Genomic DNA, 22,961 nt, shown 5'->3' with positions numbered 1-22,961 from the left:
AGGCTGCTGCTGAGGAAATATTTGAGAAGGCCATGGACATTTGTGGAAGCTACAACATCCAGATTCCTCAGGGGCACGACACAAACAGAAAAGACTTGAAGGATTTGTACTTGAGTCCAGGTGTGGTGCAACACCAGATCTCACAAGCTCAGCAGAGTTTAGGTACGAGATATTCTTTCCTTGTTTGGACCGAATGTTGCAGGAGCTAGCAGACAGATTTTCTGGGGCAGGACAGAAAATAATGGAGGGCATTCAGGCATGCAATCCATCCTCCCCAACATTGCTTTCCGAAGATGCCTTAAAACCCATTGCGGCACACTACCATGTGACGATAAAGCCTGAAGAACTTGTTGTGGCAAAAAACTTCATGAAAAGAAAAATGGAAAAAGAGGACATTTGCAACATCACAACTGCCTTCCACTTGCTTGATGAGGACATGTTCCCAACTCTGAAGGTCATCTTTAGAATTGCACTAACCATTCCTGTCAGTAGCTGCAGCTGTAAGCGCTCTTTTAGTGCCTTGCGTCGTCTCCACATGTGGCTAAGGAGAACCATGGGACAAGAGAGGCTGAATGATTTGGCCATATTATCTATTGAAAAGGAGTACTTGGATAATGTTGACCCTGAAAATGTCATTGATAGGTTTGCAAAACTCAAGCCTCAAAGATACAATCTCATGTTTCCACAATAAAGAGGTGTTGTCAGTGTAGTGCAGATCTGTGATGATTTTCAGTGCTACTGTCATCTAGTTTTGATTTTGGTTCTTTGTTGGTTAAGTCCTAAAGTAGTCCTGATTTTGAACCGTTATTCTACTGTTTTCATTCCGGATCAGTTCTGGGTGTGGTTGAAATGGGGTTTAGTCCCCGTATCTTGAAACAGCCCTAATTTCGTTCTGCCTTGCTGTTTAAGTAAAAAACTATTTTTAAGCTGCATATGTGATATTTTTTTTCTCATATTAAGTTTTTTTTTTTTTTTTAAAGCTTACAACACAGCCTAATAAATCGTCAACTTCAAAGCAGGTTTTTTTGTCATTTCCAACCCCCCCTCCCCATGTATTACCCTTTAGGGCTAAGCCCCGGGTGTATACAATGTCTGGCTCCGCCTCTGCTCGATGTACACAACACAAAATGTTAGAATTTAAATATGAAAAAGGGGCATGTTGCGTCTGAAAGGATGGAGTGCTAAGTTATCAGGTAACACTAGCACAACCCACAGACAAAAAAATACTGCACTTTATCTCAGCTAAACTGGGGCTCAGACTCCTCAGATGGACTGGTAATATTATACAGACTACCATACAGCATGTCACATGACATCACATCACACAGATAATTTTATCAAAACTGCACCAAGAGGCGCAAATAGTCCAAACGCAGCCCAGAGGTCCATTTCCGTGACTGGTTTAGCAGAGGTGCAGCCTTGCAGACAGGCTGTATCACCATTTACCTCTAATAATGTACAATGTTAAACCTAAATACAATCAGTGAGTATAAAAAATTAAAAAAAAAATTATTCTAACAAGAAAACATGCAAACTTGTTTATTTCATTTGTAAAGGTGAGCAATTTAATAAAGAACCAATCTAGCAAATAATACACCCATATTATTATGAAGTCTGCAAAAATGAATAGAATAATATAAATTATACATACTCTAGATTTCACCAGAGTATCCAAAATATAAAGTGTATGTATGGATTTACTAATGTTTGCAAAAAAATAGACATGCATACAAATACATTTTTGTCACTATTAAATGGATCTCAACTTAGGTGGGGCTGCACTTTAAGTATTCTATCTGTAAATCCAAATATTTGAATAATTTGCCTTGTAAGAGTGTATCATTTCCCATGCCATATGAATATTCTTTTGTTAGTCACAGTAGACCTCAAGTGAACCTCAAACGAACTGGTTTGTCAAAGCTTTTGATTTTATAAATCTTTTATTATTTTACAGAACCTATGTTTACAGTGCTAGATTTAAAATACCCTGGTAACAAGCAGGTAATTTGAGTTGGGCAGTTATTGTTAATATTTTCATCCTATTGGACAGTCCATTCACAAATTTGTGAAAATGTAAGAATGACATTTTTTTCTTTGAAAAACAAAATCAGGGATTTAATTAAAAGAAAATGCCAAAATATTCATTGTATATTAGAGTATGGATATTCCTCAAAAGACCTTTTGATAAGTGAATTATGGTTTAGTCTAATTACTTTAAAACTGATGGAGCAGAGCCCAGATGTGAGTTTTCTACAGCTCGCTGCGTTCTGCATTTTCCTCATGCTGTTGGATCTTCTCTGGGACGGTCTGAGTCAGGAAGACAAACCGCTCCTTCTTCAGGTGCTGAGCAGTTACCTGCTTTTTCAAACCAATCGCCAGGTACTTTTCTTCTGCTCCATACTTTGGCCAGTGGGCAAGGTTGTGCCCATCAGGAGATCTAAACACATATACATTTGTTATTCAGTTATTAAATGTGTGAAATTTACAACATTTGGAAATTCCTACCCTGTGCGAGCAAAGTTCCCCCAGTAGCTCATCATGATCTTGCTCAACTGTTCCTCATCCTCAGGGCACGGATCTAAAACGATCATGTTGCAAAACATTTTTCAATCAACAAACAGATCGAGCACTAAAGCAGACTTTTTATAAAGTCTTACCGGGTAACCTAACGTGAGTAGTTGTGAAGCAAAATCCCAAAACTGTAAACATTTCATCTCCATGGTTAGTCCCAGCAAAGCTCGGCCTTTTCTGCTGCAGGAATTTGGGAGGATGTTGGTACTCATACAGGTATACAGGAGCACCTGCATCTAGAATTAGACAAATGTGTGTAATATTTGTTAATGAAAGTATGTTACAGTAAATATCAAGTGTTAGGTTTTAGGCAGATATGTATAATCTTTCATTAAACACATTAAATTACCTCTGTGAGCATTAGCAGCTTTAATCGCTGGAATGGTGAAAAACAAATCTCCAAGCATCTCAGTGAACCCATCTCTGTTTTTCACACGGTCATCACCATTTCCGATATATTCGTCAGCTATCACATCTCTGATAAATGCTTCTTTAGGCTTAAGGAAATAATCAACACATCAGTCAAAGAAGCTTGAGCAGGTCAGGGGACAGTAATATTGTAACATCAGGTAGTGTCTGCCTTACATCGGGGTAGAAGAAGGACACCATGTTCATAACAAACTCTCGATCTAGTCCTTCTGTCCAGTTTTGTGGAGCAAAAACCTAAAAAAATACAAAGCCACTATTAATGTTTCATAAATCCTGGGATAAGCTCTGCTTGTAATCACTGAGCTCTTTATTCAGACGTTTCTACAACACTTACTGATCCAAGCATCCATCCACCTTCATCATTATTGACACCAGTCATGAATGGTACAGCATGAAGTTCATGTTTACGAAACAGCTCATCCACAGGTTTAGTCAGGAAATGTCCATCAACATTTATTTGATATCTTAAATTTGGATCCTTGAGAAAATTAAATATACAAAAGTAAAAGATGTGATAGCATGAACATAGCTGAGGGAGAAATCAAAGGCTTCAAAGAAATATTGTAGACGACATAATAATCATATTCAGCATACTCTATCAAGTTTGCACCCATTATCTCACCTGTGTAAAACCCACTATAGTATCAATATCAAGGTTTCTCATGCAGTCACTGATCTTCTTTGTGCTTTCGAGACTGCAGCCAGATGCATTTGCAACTGCCTGAGGTAAAATGTCAAATATAAATGTCAAATATTCTTCAAAACAAATCCATTTTAATATTCTCATTATTCTGCAACAAAAATGTTTAACCCTCCAAAAAAGAACAATATGGATAATTCACCTGCGCCATTGGTAGAGGATCATTTGCCATAAGTACATTCATTGTAGCTGTGCCACTCTCAGCAATGGCACGGTGAAACAGCCCATCAGACAGAGGTGACAGGAGCTGGTGATTCAAGTAACACATCAGATATTAAGTTTTTGTTCTAGAGTGAAAAAGTTTAAATAAAGTTCCTCTGACTGTAGATTCTTACCAGAAGAGACACGCTCACTCCACCAGCAGACTCTCCAAATATGGTAACTAATCCTGGGTCTCCTCCAAAGTTGTGAATGTGCTGCTGGATCCACTTGAGAGCTTCAACCTGGTCCAGCAGGCCAAAGTTCCCTGAAATGTGCTCATCTCCAGTGCTGATAGAACAAAATGTTATTTCTATAATGTATTTTTCCTGATTGAAATGTGTTTTTACAAGACAATTCTATTCATGTGTTATTGACAGCAGCTAGTAGAGCCAGGATTCTGAAAACCACTTTTGCATTCTATTTGTCCAGTTGGGCAGTAGCTGCATATGCCACTTCCACACATTTGCTGAAGCTGAGTGATACGGTAAGGCAGTAAAAAATGTACCAAGCTATGTTTATACTTCGTGATAAATAAAGCAAACTATCAATTTTTTTCTTATAAAATCAGATAAAAAAGCAGAAAAGCAAAACCATAGTATGTTCTACATTGACAACCTGAGTTCATTCCTATGGGTGCAACATCGAGGGAACAATTTACAAGGCCTTGGAAAGGGTTACTGGGGCCCCACAGTTTGAACAATCGACATGGGAGACACTGTAGAGGATAGGTGCAGTGTGTGCCGGTGGCGGCCATGGGTGGAGACCCTGGGAGACTGATGCCCAACTACTGAAGCTGGTGATGGAGACATGGAATGTCACCTTTCTGGTGGGGAAGAAATTTCAGCTAGTGTGGGAGGTTGAGAGGTACTGGCTAGATATAGTCAGGCTCACCTGAAGGCGTGTCTTTGGCTCTAGAGCCAGTCTCCTAGAGAGGGGCTGGAGTCTTTCCCAGTCCGGACATGCCCTTGGTGAGAAGCTTCGGGCTGGGGTAGGTATCCTGGCATCCCTTTGGCCTGCACGTTGGGGGATTTCCAGGTGGATGAAAGGGTTTGTTCCCTGCACATTTGGGTTGGGGAATGGGTCCTGTCTATCATCTGCCCTTATGGTATTATTTGAGTCCAGGGGTGGGGTGCTTGAGAGTGCTCCAACTAATTGATTCTGTCATACTACTGGGAGACCTCAACGCTCATGTCTGCAGTGATAGTGGTACCTGGACGGACGTGAGTGGGAGGAACAGCCTGCTTAACATGAAACATGTTCTGTTACTGGACCACAGTTTCTCCATAATGAACACCATCTTCAAATATAAGAGTGTATGTAATTGCAGGTTGCACCAGGAGAGCCTAGGCTGCAGGTCGATGATCAAATTTGTAATCATATCATCAGATCTGCGGGCCTATGTTCTCAACACTTTGGTAAAGGGAGGTGCTTAACTGTCAAATGATCACTATCTGGTGGTGAGTTGGATCACGTGGGGATGACGGTGGACAGACCTGAACCACCCAAACGTATTGTGAGCGTGCGCTGGGAACACCTGACAAGGCCGCAGTCTGGAAGATCGTCAACTCTTACCTTCAGCAGTGCTTTGACAGCATTCCAAGGGAAACTGGGGACATTGAGTCTGAAAGGGCTATGTTTAGCATCTCCATTGCTGTGGCTGCTGCACTGAGCTGTGGCTGCAAGGGGCTTGGTGCCTGTCATGGTGCTAACCCCAGAACTAGACAGTGGTTACCAGAGTTGAAGGGAGCCATCACGCTGAAGAAGTCCTATCAGGTTTTGTTAGCCTGTGGGATGCCCGAGACGGCCGATGGGTACTGGCAAGCCAAGCAGAATGTGGCTCAGGCAGTGACTGAAGTAAAAGCTTATGTGTGAGAGGAGTTTAATGAGGCCATGAAAAAAGACTCAGATCTCATTGGAGCAATTCTGGAACACTATCAGGCAGCTCAGGAGGGGAAAGGGGTGCTTTACCTACACTGTGTAAAGTGCTGGTGGAGTGCTGCTGACTTCAACTGAGGATATTGTCAGGCGGCAAAAGGAATACTTTGAGGACCTCCTTTCTCTCACTGACATGTCTTCTGTAGCAGAAGCAGAGTCTGGGGACAAGTGGGGCACCTAATGCTTAACCAGAGGAGAGTTCACTGAGGCAGTTAAACAACTCCTTGGTTGCAGGGCCCCTAGAGTGGATGAGGTTTGCCTTGAGTTCTGTAAGGCTATGAATATTGTATGACTGTCTTGGTTGACACGCCTCTAGAATGTTGTGTGGAGATCAGGGGCCTACCGCTAGACTGGCAGACCTGTGTTGTGCTTCCCATCTTCCAGAGGGGGATAAGACAGTCTGTTCCAACTATATGGGGATCACACTCCTCAGCCTCCACAGGAAATTATATGCCAGGGTACTGGAATAGAGAGTGTGTCATTTAGTCGTACCGCTAGTACTGGAGGAACAATGTGCTTTTCCTCCCACTCCTCCCGGGTGCGGAACACAGCTCTCTATCTTCTCGAGGATATTTGAGGGTGTATTGCAGTTCGCCCAAGCAGCCTACATGTGTTGTGTTGACTTGGAGAAGGCATTCGATTTGTCCTTCAGAGTATTCTGTGTAAGATGCTTCAGTAGTATGGGGTGTGAGGCCCATTGTCATGGTTCATTCTGTCCTTATACAACTGTTGCAAGAGCTTGGTTTGCATTGCTGACAGTAAATCATAATTGTTCCTCGGGGGTACTGGACTCTGCCAGGGTTGCCCTTTATCACAGATTCTGTTCATAATTTTTATGGACAGATTGGTGCTGTGGCAATGAGCTTTCTCCCAAGGGTGGCTGCCCTCTCTCTTAGAGATGGGGTGAGGAGTTTGGCCATTCAGAAGGGGCTCAGAGCAGTCCTCTTCCAGATTAAAAGGAGCCAGTTAAGGTGGTTCAGTCATCTGACTAGATGCCTCCTGGACACCTCCTTGGTGAGGAGTTCTGGGCTCACAGTGTTCCACTGGGAGGAGGCAGCTGGGGCCAACCCGTTGGAGAGATTATGGATGGATGGAGTTTATTTACCTGAGAAAACCCAGAAGTCCCAAGCGATACTGGATCAGAACCACAACCACGTCCTGGTAAGCAGCCAAGGCAGAGCCATCATATGTTGAAGCTGATCCCAGCATAAAGCCCCCACCATGGATCCAGACCATGACCTAGAAAGAACAATAAAAGAGCATTCCATCAAAGATTAGAGGCTCTTTTGGAGTCTCAGTCAAGCTACAATAACTAATCTTTAAGAATTTAAACTTTAAACAGACAAACTGTAATGTAAACTTACATTTACATTTTAGATGATAAAATGTACAATTGAGTTCTAAAGATGGGTGTCTTTATTGAGAGAGTGATTAGGCATCCCTCAAAACCTACAGCAAAAGATTCTTACTGGGAGCTTGGCATTATTAGCTCTTTTTGCAGTAGTGTAAATGTTGAGGTAAAGACAGTCTTCAGAGATGTCTGGTACTTCTGCCAGCAGTCCACCGAGTTTATCAGCCAGATCCACAACAGCTTCTTTAGACTGAATGCACCTTAAAAAGAGACAATGCTAATTTTACAAATAAAGCCAATAATTTCTCCAAGTATGTTGAAGTTCACATTTCTTACATTGGTGGCTGTTTAGTGGCATCTCTTACTCCTTCCCATCCTTCTGCAGGCTGAGGTGGAGCCAGTCTCAAGGAAGGGCCGAGGGGTGGTTTGGCAAATGGGACACCCAGGTAGGCATGGACACCAGTCTCCTTCCCTTTCACACTCACATACTCACCTTTCAGGCTCCCGAGCTTTGTGTGGACTACAGGTGCTGTCAGGATATTAGAAATGACTGAAAATCTTAACATAAAACTTTATTTAAAAAAAAATTCCAGTGAAAGGTACTTTCACTTTAGGTAAAAAGTCACCTGGACTTAGAGCACAAAAGTTGATGTTTAATTATCAGTGTTTATTATGACTATAACAGCCATAATACTACTGAGGATTATTGATTACTATTTCCAGATTCAAACAGAAGTTTTTCAAAAAGCGACTCGTGCAAAAAAGAAAAAAAAGAAAAGAAAAACATGCACTACATGTAGGTTTAAAGAACACAAGCATTGCACATAAATTAGGTGTTGTCACCATTTTGCTAAGAACTGTTTTATCCTGCTTACCCTGAAGATCTGCAGCAGCACAGAGGAACAAAACGGATATCAAGAAGAAGAAAGTCTGCTTTGCGGGAAACTTCATGGTGGCTTTGTGGATTGCGAAACTCCGCAGGTTTCTCAAGAACTGAGCGCAGACCAAAGAGACAGAGGGAGTGCGTCTTCTTATGAAGCTGTCTCCTTTTCCTTAATGTCTCTGGCCAGATATGACGTCATTCAGTTTGACGCCAAACCATCATGGGACTAAAGTCCAATCAAAAGTCTAAACTTTAAATTCACTTCAGGTCTCACTTCCAGAACACGTTCTGTTTAGGATGTCCCGCCTACTTCGCCGCTATCATAATTCACAACTTTTTCTTGCAATCCCCTTTTTTTCCCTGTCTGTCTGTCCGAAAAGCTCAAAACGTGAACTTGGTTACAATTTTATTCATATGAGCGCATGCTGTGTCACAGGCTCTTGAACTTTGATACAGTATTTAATACAAGTGCAACTGTTTTTGCTTGCACTGCATTTCTCATGATCCACTCAGATACAGGGGTGTTGCCACAGTTGCTCAGGAGGATTTCTACCGATTGGATGTACACAACACAAAGTGTTAGGAGAAAAATATGAAAAAAGGCATGATGGGTTTAGATTTTATTATTGTCATTTGTATTAAGAAATATTTAACCATATATGCTTAGGAGGTTTGATCCTTAATAGTCTGCAACGGCATTGTGTGCATTCCAGAGTGTTCTGGTTTTCACACCCACACTCTGGGAGCATGGGAGAGGTCGTACCTTGTCTTATTGTTTTATGGTAGGATAAACGTATCTATATCTGTTTTAGGCTAAGTGCCTTTTGTTTAGATGAACTGCTGGACTTCCAGGCCAGCAGGTTTAGGAAGTCATATATGGGGTCATGCTTTGACCCCCCCACACACACACACACACAGTATTCTTTGTTCACATGTATACCTATGTAAGATGTTATATGTTAATGAACCTATGCATATTCATGTAACCACAATAAAAGGAGTGCTATGGGGAACCTGGCTGGGAGTCTGACGGAGGTCAGGTGGGTGGAACGACACTTGGCTCCAGGCAAGCCTCCCTCATGCATGAGTACTACAAAGAACTTTGCCTACTTGTGTCTTTGTTTTTGCTGTGTAGCAAATTGTCCTGAATGTTCCAGCGAATAGGTTTATGCTACAAACCTATCAAGGCATGTTATTTCTGAAGGGATGTTCTAGGGGATAGAGTGCTAGGTTTTCAGGTAATACTAGCAGCAGAGGCCACAGACAGACAAAATGCTGCAAAATTGGTTTGTCAAATCCTTTTTATTTTATAAATGTTATATTATTTTACAAAACCCATGTTTACAGTGCTAGAATTGAAATACCCTGGTAACAACCAGGTGACTTGAGTTGGGCAGTTATTGATAACACTTTCATTCTGGTGTAAGAATGACATTGTTTGAAAAACCAAATAAGGGATTTAATTAAATGAAACAAAACAAAAAACAAAATATTAATTTTATATTAGAATATGGATCAACCACACCAACTAATGTTTCACAAGACCTTTTGATAAGTGAGTTATGGTTTAGTCTAATTACTTTAAAACTGATGGAGCAGAGCCAAGATGTGAGCTTTCTACAGCTCGCTGCGTTCTGCATTTTCCTCATGCTGTTTGATCTTCTCTGGGACGGTCTGAGTCAGGAAGACAAACCGCTCCTTCTTCAGGTGCTGAGCAGTTACCTGCTTTTTTAAACCAATCGCCAGGTACTTTTCTTCTGCTCCATACTTTGGCCAGTGGACAAGGTTGTGCCCATCAGGAGATCTGAACACATATACATTTGTTATTCAGTTATTAAATGTGTGAAGTGTGAAATCTACAATAGTTCGAAATTCCTACCCTGTGCGAGCAAAGTTCCCCCAGTAGCTCATCATGATTTTGTTCAACTGTTCCTCATCCTCATTGCATGGATCTAAAACGATCATGTTGCAAAACATATTTTTCATACTTCGAAAAAAAAACATATGCAGTGCTGTGCTGAGACAGAGATGTTTATATAGTCTTACTGGCTAATTTAACATGGGTAGTTGTGAAGCAACTTCCAAACACTGTAAAAATTTCATCTCCATGGTCAGTCCCAACAAAACTCGGCCTTTTCTGCTGCAGGAATTTGGGAGGATGTTGGTACTCATACAGGTATACAGGAGCGCCTGCATCTAGAATTAGACAAATGTGTGTGATATTTGTTAATGAAAGTGTGAAACAGTAAATATCAAGTGTTGGGTTTTAGGCAGATTTGTTTAATCTTTCATTAAACAAATGAAATTACCTCTGTGAGCATTAGCAGCTTTAATCGCTGGAATGGTGAAAAACAAATCTCCTAGCATCTCAGTGAACCCATCTCTGTTTTTCACACGGTCATCACCATTTCCGATATATTCGTCACCTATCACATCTCTGATAAATGCTGCTTTAGGCTTAAAGAAATAAGGAACACATCAGTTAAAGAAGCTTGAGCAGGTCAAGGGATGATCATATTATAATATCAGGTAGTGTCTGCCTTACATCGGGGTAGAAGAAGGACACGATGTTCACAACAAACTCTCGATCTAGTCCTTCTGTCCAGTTTTGTGGAGCAAAAAACTAAGGAAATACCAAGCCAAATTACATTTTTTTCACAATTGCAAAACAACAACAAACCACACTGAGATCATTGAGCTCTTTATTCACAAGTTTCTGCAACACTTACTGATGCAAGCATCCATCCACCTTCATCATTATTGACACCAGTCATGAATGGTACAGCATGAAGTTCATGTTTACGAAACAGCTCATCCACAGGTTTAGTCAGGAAATGTCCATCAACATTTACTTGGAATCTCAAAGTTGGATCCTTAAGAGAATAAAATGTACAAAAGTAAAAGATGTGATAGCATGAACATAGCTGAGAGAGAAATGAAAGGCTTCAAAGAAATATTTTAGATGACATAATAATCGTATTCAGCTAATCAGCATTCTCTATTATGTTTCCACCCATTATCTCACCTGTGTAAAACCCACTATAGTATCAATATCAAGGTTTCTCATGCAGTCACTGATCTTCTTTGTGCTTTCAAGGCTGCAGCCAGATGCGTTTGCAACTGCCTGAGGTGAAATGTCAAATATTTGTCAAAACAAATCCATTTTAATATTCTCATTATTCTGCAACAAAAATGTTTAACCCTCCAAAAAAGAAGAATATGGATAATTCACCTGCGCCATTGGTAGAGGATTCTTATCCACAATTACATTCATCGCAGCTGTGCCACTCTCAGCAATGGCACGGTGAAACAGCCCATCAGACAGAGGTGACAGGAGCTGGTGATTCAAGTAACACATCAAATATTAAGGTTTTGTTCTAGAGTAAAATCCTTGATTTAAAGCACTTTTCCTGTAGATTCTTACCAGAAGAGACACGCTCACTCCACCAGCAGACTCTCCAAATATGGTAACTAATCCTGGGTCTCCTCCAAAGTTGTGAATGTGCTGCTGGATCCACTTGAGAGCTTCAACCTGGTCCAGCAGGCCAAAGTTCCCTGAAATGTGCTCATCTCCAGTGCTGATAGAACAAAATGTTATTTTATATCTTGTCTTACAATTGAAATATAAAACTCATGTGAGACTGCACATGATCCCCAGTAGGCCATCAGAATCAAGGAGAGCCCTGCTAGTGCTCTCCACAGTCACCAATATTGTTTTTATTGTGAGGAATACATGGAGAGCTGAAGTCTGTCTTAGTCTGTAAAAAACAAGACAAGTGGACTTTTTTCTTAGATGCAAAGAAAGTGATCTGGACAGTCATTTTGGAGATTAAGACACTGATCCAGTTCAACAAGCTCTCTTGAGCTACAGCCACCCCTAATGCCACCCCAAGCTGGCAACAGACCAGCGTGTAGTGTCTTGTCTTTAAAGCCCGCTATCAGAGGCCAGTTTTATAGCAAGGCCGTAGATGCCTATGCTACCTCAACACATTTGTTGAAGCTTAGTGACATGGTCAGGATCTGAAAATGTAACAAGCTATAAAAGACAGACAACTTTGAATTCTTTTTCATATAAGATCAGATAAAAAAAAAAGCAGAAAACAAAACTACAGTATGTTCTAATTTGGTAACTTGAGTTTATTTACCTGAGAAAACCCAGAAGTCCCAAGCGATACTGAATCTGAACCACAACTACGTCCTGGTAAGCAGCCAGGGCAGAGCCATCGTAGAATGATGCTGATCCCATTGCAAAGCCCCCACCATGGATCCAGACCATGACCTGAAGAGAACAACAAAAGACTTTTCCTTGGAGGATCTTTTGGAGTCTCAGTCAAGCTGCAATAAAAAGTCTTCAAGAGTTTAAACATTTAACAGACAAAAACATTTTAGTTTAAATTTTAGTACAGATGGGTTCTAAAAATGTGCATCTTTATTCAGATTGTGATTAGGCAAACCTACAGAAAAGGATTCTTACTGGGAGCTTGGCACCATTAGCTTTGTTTGCAGGAGTGTAAATGTTGAGGTAAAGACAGTCTTCAGAGATTTCTGGTATTTCTGCCTGCAGTCCATTGAGTTTATCAAGCGTATCTAAAACAAGTTGCTTAGACTGAATGCACCTTAAAGACAGACAATATCAGGATTGATAAATAAAGCCAATCAATTCTCAAAGTGTCTTTTGCAAGAATCTGAAGCACACCTTCCTTACATTAGTGGCTGCTTAGTGGCATCTCTTACTCCTTCCCATCCTTCTGCAGGCTGAGGTGGAGCCAGTCTCAAGGAAGGGCCGAGGGGTGGTTTGGCAAATGGGACACCCAAGTAGGCATGGACACCAGTCTCCTTCCCTTTCACACTCACATACTCACCTCTCAGGCTCCCGAGCTTTGTGTGGACTACAGGTGCTGTCAGGATATTAGAAATCAGTGAGAATCATAACATAAAACTTTGTATTTAAAAAAATTAAGTCTTCCAGTGACAAGTGCTTAGAAATTATAACTGACATCCAGAATTTCTCATAATATGCAATATCTGGTTCTGTTAACGTCATCAAAAAAAAGCTAGTTAACACTGTCATGAATGGGTTAAAAGTACTTAGCACTTAGAAATTATACCTAATTCTTCAAAATATCCAATATTTGAATCCTGGGAGTACCTTATTTTTATGCAAACTATATTCATCTGACAAGTTTAAAATTGTTTATACAGAACTTTTAAGTTTATACAGTCATGTGAGGCCATGTGAAAGAACTAAAACTCAGAGTTCACTATACCATGTAGGTGATCAAAAGAGAAAGTAGTCAGAAATTTTATTAACTGGTTAATTGTGTAAATAAATTCAGTATCCAGGAAACATCTCAAACTGCTGGCTACTTTTATAAACCGAGGAAAAAGGTTAGATTTTGCTGAGGACAATATAATCCCAATCTTTATAGTGGTGGAGCTAACCATCTTAAATAATCTGACCAGCTGTGATATCTCATCATTAATTTGAAAAATTTTTCTTGCTATTTTTTTTTAACATAAACTTTCTTTGTTGTGTGGTGTCTACAATTATCCTGGTGAAGAAACAGAGCTGAGCATGAGATCTGTTTCTGTTTATTCACAGTCACTGCAATACTCCATTTATTCCTTATCAGCATGAAGTCAGCAAAAAGGAAATTTACTTAAATAACACTTGCACCCTGTCCTACTAAAAAGTTTATCTTTATTCCTCTCCTATCAGCACACCTAGCCTGGTTATTTCCAATCTTTCACCTTTGAACAAAATGAATAGGTTGAATAGGTAATTACTCTAAATGGCCAACACTACCCCAACTGAGGGCTGATACAACATGAAGTTAACCTTATGTTCATTTCTATTTTAAGAGCATGTCTAAAATACAGCTAGAGTCTGTAAATCAGATTAACCGTGTCTGAACTGCTTCTGTTTTTACTATAATTATTACTGTCTGAGGGATGATTGATTGCAGCTGTCAGATTGTAACAGATGTTTTTCTAAGAGAAACTCCTACAACAGAAACATGCACTACATGTACGACACACAAACACAAAGGCATACATTAGACACAACTTAAGTGTTGTGACAAAGGTCATTTTGCCAAGAACAGTTTTCCCCTACTCACCCTGAAGGTCTGCAACAACACAGAGGAATAAAACGGATATCAAGAAGCAGAAAGTCTGCTGCACATGGAACTTCATGGTCGACTTTTTGGATTAAGAAACCAGGCAGATTCTCTGAGACGTGAGCGAAAAAGCCAACAGACGTAGAGAGTGCTTCCTCTTATTAAGCTTTTTCCTTTTCTCTTTCACATAGGGAAACAGGTAGTTTCTCTTACAGGATGTGACGTCATTCATTCAGTTTGACAACAAACCGACATTTAGTGAAGTGTGTCCAGAACACCTTCTACTTCTTTGTTTTAGACCTGCTTGACTACAGTGCTTTATTTAATGAAGGGGGATTTATTTTAATTATGAATTTTTATAAAGCCTTTTTGTTGATCATCTTTTCATAATAAAAACTCTGGCTCGCTTTGGTTGCAGACATATGTTCCTCAGGTTAATCAGAATGTAATAAATGGCTTAGTACATTTAGGTCAATATTCACGTTCAAGGTTTGAAATCAAAAGGGGGGATAAGACAAATATGTGCTATTTCACCTTTAATGTTTGTAATGGTTACAGAAGATTTACCTAAAAACACTGACAGGGAGGGCATTAATATCATACAAAATCAATTAATAGTAAGTCAGTTGGCAGAGATTTCCTCTGGTTTGTGACAGCTCCACAGAAAAAGAGAAGTTTGTTAGAGAAAAATCTCTAACAAACTTATTAGAACATTCTTACTTTTTTTTTTGCCATTATTTTCTTCTATCAAACTGGATAACCAAAATAAGAAAAACAAATTTTCACACCTAATACTTCCTAAAGTGAAAGAATTCATTTTTAAAAATTGAAATTAAATGTATCCAACTAATGATAATCTGAATTTAAAGTATCCCAGTTGTACAGCTTAAGCACTTCCGTTATTATAGTCTCAAAGCAAAACTTCACTTTGTAAATGCCATGAGTTGTTTTAATAGCTTACACAATGTTTGCTTTGCTTTATACCTGCAATCTTATTCCTTGTAGATTTTCCATTTATATTGACCATGAGAGATACAGCTACATGTTATAAAGACTCTGCTCAGTGTAGAACAAAGTACTACGTAAATTTCATTGTGCTTGGTAGAGATATGCTTGTGATATGTAGTGATAAGGTTGATTTTACTACAAGTGTACCTTTATGGACAATATAATGAATTATACATAAACAGCTGTCTACCAATTTTATGTAAGACTGCTTATATAAATGTCTTGATGCATTCTCAATCATCCAGGAAAGCAAATCTCCAAAAGTTGAATCTGTTCATCTGGACGTAGCGTTTTGTGGGAGAAACGTTTCACAACCTCACAGCCCATTGTTCCTTCAGTGGGCTGGTTTCAGTCATTATGCAAATGTACTGTTTATAAGGGTTGGGGAAACCTGCAGTCAGCTGAGACTGAAGAAGTCACTTGGATGAGTGACGAAACGTTTCTCCCACAAAACGCTACGTCCAGATGAACAGATTCAACTTTTGGTGCTTATATAAATATTTCATATCATTATAGGGTGTTGAAACATTTATTCATTTTGCTTTTTTTTAGCTTTGTGTTTTTCTTTATTAATTAAAAAAAAAAAGACCACATTGCCACACTGTCTCAGCTGAACTCTGGACACACACACACACATACACATGCAGATATACACTCATCCCCCCTCCCCTTCCAAACGCCTATCTATCTATCTATCTATCTATCTATCTATCTATCTATCTATGTATGTATGTATGTATGTATGTATGTATGTATGTATGTATGTATGTATCTATCTATCTATCTATCTATCTATCTATCTATCTATATCTATTTATTTATTTATTTATTTATTTATTTATTTATTTATTGTTACGGGTCCGAAATTGAGGACGAGAGTAAAACAATGATGGTCCAAAAGAGGTCGATCAAACAATTGATTTTTAATGAATACACGCAGCGTGGAGAGGTGTAAACTGCAAAACAGTTGTACATCTCTCCCCAAAATACACTCTAGATTGCTTTTATAACATCAGGGTATTATGACGCCCCTCATGCGTTTACAAGCACATAATTTGCATCTTAAGAACATTGTTTGCCCCTTGTACAGACAATGATCTATTCTAAGAAATAAATGCAGACACAGAAGTTCCCCTTTCTGGCATCCCCTTTCAAATATGGTGATGATCTCAGGCCTTTGAGGTCACCATGAACTGGACATCCTTCTGTCACCTGTAACTAGGCAAACTCAAATACCACAAAAAGCTGAATACATTCAGGCCTTTGCTCAGCTACTATTTTACTGTAACAATATACTCAGCATATGAGTTTTGATATATATATATTTAACTCAATCATTTTAAAGTGGTTATAACTGCACCTATAATAAACATGTTAATATTTGATTATGATAACCCCTGTAATACAAATTATAACCTAATGGCAGCAGCTTCAATCAATGCTCTGATGAATGATAATTGATGCAATGATAAGGATGATGGTTATATACAGTTCAGCAGTAAACTAATTTCTTTAAATGTTACACTATCTATCTATCTATCTATCTATATATATATATATATATATATATATATATGAGAGAGAATTTACATTTTGATTCTAACCTAATACAATACAATTCTTGAAATGAAAAGTTCTATCTGTAAATCCAGCTATTTAAATAATTTGCCTTTGGACCTTTGTTTCCGGTCCCATATGTGTCACTCACATATGGGACTCCACAAGAATATCTCTCAAATCCTCTCTAGTGCACAACCCCAGGGAGCTTTTCAGCTTGAGCACACTTGTCAGCAGCAAGAGAAAAAAAAATGAAAAGGAACAGATTGTCACATCTTTTTAATTTGCTTTCTATCAGTGTAATACAAGACAGCTGGGCTCAACTATCACCCACAAGGAGGATTTCTCTTTTCACTCCTATTTTATTTCAGTTCAACAGTTACATGTAAAAAAAATTGCATTGGTGTACCCATCATCAAACTGCTGTTGTCATTGCAAAGGATTATTTTACATATCTGTGTTTAGGATTGTATATCCAATAAGACTGACATTTAAAAAAAAAAAAACACAATATAAGCATGACTTAATATTAATTTTATTTTAGAATAAGGATTAATAAAGAGACACTGTTGGTCCATACTAACTCATATTTCGCAGTATGTGAAAAGTGAATTATTGCTTGGTCTGATTATTTTAAAAAACTATATAAAAGAGAAAAGAGATGTGACAACAGCTCGCTGCGTTCTGCATTTTCCTCATGCTGTTTGATCTTCTCTGGGACGGTCTGAGTCAGGAAGACAAACCGCTCCTTCTTCAGGTGCTGAGCAGTTGCCTGCTTTTTTCAACCAATCGCCAGGTACTTTTCTTCTGCTCCATACTTTGGCCAGTGGACTAGGTTGTGCCCATCAGGAGATCTAAACACTATACATTTGTTATTCAGTTATTAAATGTGTGAAGTGTGAAATCTACAATAGTTCGAAATTCCTACCCTGTGCGAGCAAAGTTCCCCCAGTAGCTCATCATGATCTTGCTCAACTGTTCCTCAGCCTCAGGGCATGGGGATGAGGAAAATTTTCATTTTTCATACTTCTGAAAAAAAAAAAAAACATATGCAGTGCTGTGCGGAAACAGAGATGTTTATAAAGTCTTACTGGCTAATTTAACATGGGTAGTTGTGAAGCAAAGTCCAAACACTCTAAACATTTCATCTCCATGGTCAGTCCCAACAAAACTCGGCCTTTTCTGCTGCAGCAATTTGGGAGGATGTTAGACAAATGTGTGTGATATTTGTTCATGAAAGTGTGTAACAGTAAATATCAAGTGTTGGGTTTTATAATCTTTTCTTAAAAAAAAATAAATAAATAAAATGAAATTACCTCTCTGAGCATTAGCAGCTTTAATCGCTGGAATGGTGAAAAACAAATCTCAATATCAGTGTATAGGCTTACACACAGCACTGCATTCACATTTGTCTTTCTTTAAATATAAGGTTTAATTTACAGGATAATTAATAACTGGTTTTGGTCTCAGTTAGTTTTTTTTGTGTGTGTTTTACCCCTTTTTATGTTCATGGGGGTGCTGTTGGAACTATACCAAATAAGGTTATAATAAATACAGTTTAAAGAGGTAAGGGTGTTGGTTGCATTGAAGTATAAACAGAAATACGATTTATAAATAAGGTGTAATGTCCATGAGTGTTGGCAGTGCAGTTATCCTCCAGTCAGGGTGGAGGTAGGGCATGTTTGACAGCCTGTGGGTAAAAACTTCTGTTGAGTCTGTTTGTCTTTGACCTGATGGACCTGTAGCGTTTACCAGAGGGAAGGGGGGAAAAAGTGAGTGTCCAGGGTGCGAGGGGTCTTTGATGATGATGCTGGCTTTCTGCTGAAGTCTGCCAGTACAGATGTCTCTGAGGGGGGTTAGTGAAGTGCTGATTGCCCGCTCTGCTGCCCTCACCACCCGCTGCAGTTTCCTCTTGTCCTCCGCGGTGCAGCAGTTGAACCAGAGTGTGCAGCAGTAAGTCAGAAGGCTCTCGATGGTGGAGCGGTAGAAGTTTACTAGCAGTCTTTGGGGTAATTGGGCCTGACGTAGTTTCCTGAGGAAGTACAGCCTTTGTTGTGCTTTCCCTACCTGGTGGGAGATGTTTGTGGACCAGGTAAGGTCGGCCGAGATGTGGACTCCCAGGAACTTAAAGCTTTCTACCCTTTCTACCTCCTCCCCATCAATGTAGAGGGTAGAGTGCTCAGATCGCTTTGTTCTTCTGAAGTCGATTACCATCTCCTTGGTCTTGGCTGTGTTCAGATGCAGGTTGTTGTCGCTGAACCTCCTCTCTGTAGGCTGAATCATCGTTGCTGTCGATCAGTCCTATGACAGTGGTGTCATCAGCAAATTTTATAATGGTGTTACTGGTGTGGATTGGTGAACAGTCATGGGTGAAAATTGAGTATAAGAGGGGACTGAGGACACACCCCTGTGGGACACCCACATTCAGAATGAGGGTGGAGGAGGTGTGCTCTCCCATTCTGACGTTCTGGGTCTGTTGCTCAGGAAGTCCAGTATCCAGCTGCACAGTGAGCTGCTGAGTCCTAAGTTGCTTAATTTATTAACCAGTTTGTTAATAAATTAAGCATAAAAGGTTCACAGTCACTGTGACAGGAAACAGAGTCACAGAGTTTTACAAACTCTTGCAATGTGAAAGCCCTTTTTTCTGACAGTTGGAGCTACAACTGCTACATCCTCAGATTGGCACCATTAAACAGGATACATCGCTAAGAAAAGGATGATGATTGAGCGAGTGTACAGTCACAGCAATAACCTAGCACAGCCGTTTTCATAAAGCTAAAAACTAAACTTCTCTTTTGAACAGGAAGTTGTCACTTTGGTGCCGTTACATAGTTTTTTTTAAAGTATGTATGGACAAAATGGTTTTATTTTATACAATCAAGCAATGAAATGGTCATTGTTTACCAAAGACAGTTTTATATCTCCATGTAAGAGCGTAGGATCTCAGTACATTAATATTTCTATGACTGAATTATTCATATATACATGTGTGCATTTTAAGGACTTGGATAATCGATAAATGGGAAAAGAATAAACCAGACAATGAAACAATGATCTTTTATGAGTTTTTATTTTTAAACCAGACAAAATGATTAAATTAGAAACCAAATATAACAGCTGCTGGCTATGCTTCTAATTTCTGGTTGATATTGTAGTATTTTATTTCGCTGGATGTCCAAATTGGGTGAGGCGACTTTAGGTTTGAATGGGAGTTTAATTTGAGTACATTTGATTTATATAGCACCATTTGACAATAATAATTGTTAAATATAATAAATAAAAGACCTTAAAAATAATAGAGACAAACCCCCATCAATCAAATAATTCCCTATGAGCAAGCACTTGGGGATGGTGGGACAGAAAAACTCCATTTTAAGAAACCTTTGGCAGAATGAGGCTCAAGGACGAGTAACTGGTTGGGGATGAAGGCTCAGCCTCCCATTAGACTCATTAGACCTCACCAGAGTGAACAACTTTCTCTGCAGCATCACAGCTCATAACTTCATACCCTGTCCTGATACTTCTATTTCATCTGCTATAAAAAAATAAACATATACTATTATTGCAATCTAGACAACAGCTCATAAGTTTGTAGAGAATTAGAAACGTCTTATTTTCTGACAACAGTGAAAATCTTTTTGATGTTTTACTAAATTAATCAGAAGCGTAAAGAAATATAAATAATTAATGGTAACACTCATCATAAATCACAAATGAGATTTAGTGGAATATCTACATAAGTGTTGTTGCGACAACGTCGGTCTCTCCGATTCTTTTTGTCTTGGTAGAGATCACGCAGAGATGTTTCCAAATTTCACACAATACTTTTATTACCCATTTTCCTTACAGATGCATCTGGAGATCAGCGCACTGCATCCTGTGCAGTCCTACTCTAAAGGTTGATCTGAAGAGTTTCACACAGTTACAGTTATAGTCTCTGGTCTCCAATTCCTACAGTAAACCCTCCACAATGGAAAAACACTGGTAAAGTGGCCAGGGGTGCTGACACCCTGACCCCCATCTCCTTTTAAGGTAATGTCCATTGGCCCTCACCCTCAGTAAATCTTGCTACTGTCTTGGGGGTGAGAGTTAATTGCCCCACTTCCCTGCACCCCAGGACTATTTTCTATTTTGTAATCTTACATTCTATTACCAGCAAAATCATACTACGACGCACACTAATAAACTACATTCACTATGACCTCAATACCTAATACACAGTCCATTATTTCTACAGTGTACTGTTATGAAAACAACAGAATGATGATGAGACACTGTGGTAAAGTTTTACAGGTTTATTTGCAGATAATTATGAATACAGAATAAACACTGTTGGGTCCAGGAGACGGGGCAGAGGTATTGAAGGTTGTCTGAAGGCACACTCAGACACTGTCACAGAAGGTTGGGGAGATCCGTAACGCTGAAACGTCTGCACAGAAACAGAGTGAGCAAAGGCAAAAACTGATGGAAAATGTGACATGACTGTGGCATGATACGTTACCTTGGTGATGCAATGATCTGGTTGTTTAGAAACCAGCATGAAGACCTCATGAGGAACAGGCGAGTAATCAGCTGATTGTGGACAAGTGACTGAAGGATCAAAAGGTGGAGGAGCATCCCCTGAAAAAGACAAGCACACGGACAACAACACAGGCATACACCGAAAGAGGAGACAAAAGAGAAAAAAGCAGGCCAGCAAAAGAGGGCAAGGGAACCATGACATCTACAGGGGCCAATTTTCATTTGGTATATTGTGTCACCAGATGTTGGTTTGTGATGTTAGGTCCCAACGTGTCAGTCAAGAACCCTTTTACCAAAGATATCAGCACAAACCAAAATCATTGTGTGGATTAAAAACAGTAAATTGTCGAGGTTTGTGATGGATCATCCCATTTTGTATTTGTAATCTGATTAAATCAAATTTGTTCCTGGTTTATAACCATGTGATCTGTCCATACAGGAGTGATTGTTTCTAAAAATGGGCCCATGTATAACTGTGTAGACAATTCCTAATGCATCATGGGTGATTTAACATAAATGATTCATTAAACACACATCTGTGAAAACATTACTCATAAACTTTGTGTAATATTACGTTAAAGCAAATGTAAATTATTAACTAAAAGAAGAATGTTTGAATCCCATTTTTTCTTTCGAACGTCATTAAAACAAGCTTGCACATTTGTATAACAACAGTTGGACCTTCAGATCTTTTAAGCTTTCAGTTAGTTTTCATCTCTTTCAATAAGAAAGTCAAATCTTCAGACCCTAAAACAATCTTTGTTTCTTTCAATCATTCCAATATTTTTCATCTCCTGTAATATAATTGCAGTTAACCAGGGCTTAGCTACTTTGATCTACAGTGATTTTGGGGGTGTGGATATCTTTTTTTTCACAGGTGCAAAGCCTTTTTCTACAAAATTACGAATAAACTGCATTTTTGCAGTCGACACAACACCACACAGATTCTCCGAAATGTGAGCCAAAGAGCCAAGAGACAGAAAGAGTGCTTCCTCTTATGAGGCTTTCTCCTTTTATCTGTCACATAGAGACAGTGTTTCTTGCAGGATGTGACCCAGTTTTTTTATTTATTCATTATATATCAGACTGCTACACAGAACCTACCTTATTAGAGTAGCGAAAAGTGACACAATATATAATTAAGCATTAATACAATAAAAACAACTGTGTTACCTTTAAAAAAAAAAAAAAAAAAAAAAAAAACTTGTTTAAGCTCTAAAGGTGGACATTTTAACATCGGGCTCCTCGCGCCTCAGAAAATTAAACAGGTTGAAAATATGGTGTTCAATACAAAACAATAATCTATACATATTATCCGGTTTTAAAGTATCCCAATTACGCAAAATACCTTTGTGGACAATAGAATCATACATGGTGTTATAATTCTCATATATGTATAAAATTATACATTATACATGGTTCTAGATGTTTGAATTAATGGCATTCGCTACCTAAACTAGTAACACATTTAGCAAGCAGGGGAGCAAAAGTTTCATTTCACAAAATCGAAAAAGATCGCACGAGCCAGCCAGGAGTCGAACCTAGAATCTTCTGATCCGTAGTCAGACGCGTTATCCATTGCGCCACTGGCCCGATCTGGTATGAATCACTATCGCATCACTATTTCAAGAGACACTAAGACAAAGCCCGCGTTGGTTATTCCTGACCTACAGCTAAAAGATCCCA

The 22,961-nt window shown here is 39.2% G+C and overlaps 2 protein-coding genes and 1 non-coding gene across 3 annotated transcripts; all 3 read right to left on the bottom strand.

Moving 5' to 3' along the window:
- Positions 1-1,909: 1,909 nt before the first annotated feature.
- LOC120441037 (cocaine esterase-like) lies at positions 1,910-8,228 on the bottom strand. Its single transcript, XM_039614654.1, has 13 exons — positions 8,063-8,228; positions 7,524-7,716; positions 7,306-7,447; positions 6,942-7,075; positions 4,036-4,189; positions 3,843-3,947; positions 3,623-3,721; positions 3,335-3,478; positions 3,157-3,234; positions 2,921-3,068; positions 2,658-2,807; positions 2,506-2,578; positions 1,910-2,437 (listed from the first exon to the last, which is right to left on the bottom strand). The coding sequence occupies exons 1-13, from the start codon at positions 8,136-8,138 to the stop codon at positions 2,251-2,253; spliced, it is 1,683 nt and encodes a 560-aa protein (XP_039470588.1). The 5' UTR covers positions 8,139-8,228; the 3' UTR covers positions 1,910-2,250.
- Positions 8,229-9,368: 1,140 nt separating this feature from the next.
- LOC116335822 (cocaine esterase-like) lies at positions 9,369-14,343 on the bottom strand. Its single transcript, XM_039614656.1, has 13 exons — positions 14,190-14,343; positions 12,776-12,968; positions 12,545-12,686; positions 12,216-12,349; positions 11,495-11,648; positions 11,303-11,407; positions 11,096-11,194; positions 10,800-10,943; positions 10,616-10,693; positions 10,380-10,527; positions 10,117-10,266; positions 9,950-10,022; positions 9,369-9,874 (listed from the first exon to the last, which is right to left on the bottom strand). The coding sequence occupies exons 1-13, from the start codon at positions 14,263-14,265 to the stop codon at positions 9,688-9,690; spliced, it is 1,683 nt and encodes a 560-aa protein (XP_039470590.1). The 5' UTR covers positions 14,266-14,343; the 3' UTR covers positions 9,369-9,687.
- Positions 14,344-22,795: 8,452 nt separating this feature from the next.
- trnar-acg lies at positions 22,796-22,868 on the bottom strand. The gene has a single exon. It is a non-coding gene; the product is annotated as a tRNA-Arg (tRNA).
- Positions 22,869-22,961: the final 93 nt, after the last annotated feature.

The sequence above is a fragment of the Oreochromis aureus genome, linkage group 7 (genome assembly GCF_013358895.1).
Source record: "Oreochromis aureus strain Israel breed Guangdong linkage group 7, ZZ_aureus, whole genome shotgun sequence".
NCBI classification, from domain to species: domain Eukaryota; kingdom Metazoa; phylum Chordata; class Actinopteri; order Cichliformes; family Cichlidae; genus Oreochromis; species Oreochromis aureus.
The sequence above is the reverse complement of the archived record's forward strand: the minus strand, read 5'-3'. Positions and strand labels throughout refer to the sequence as shown.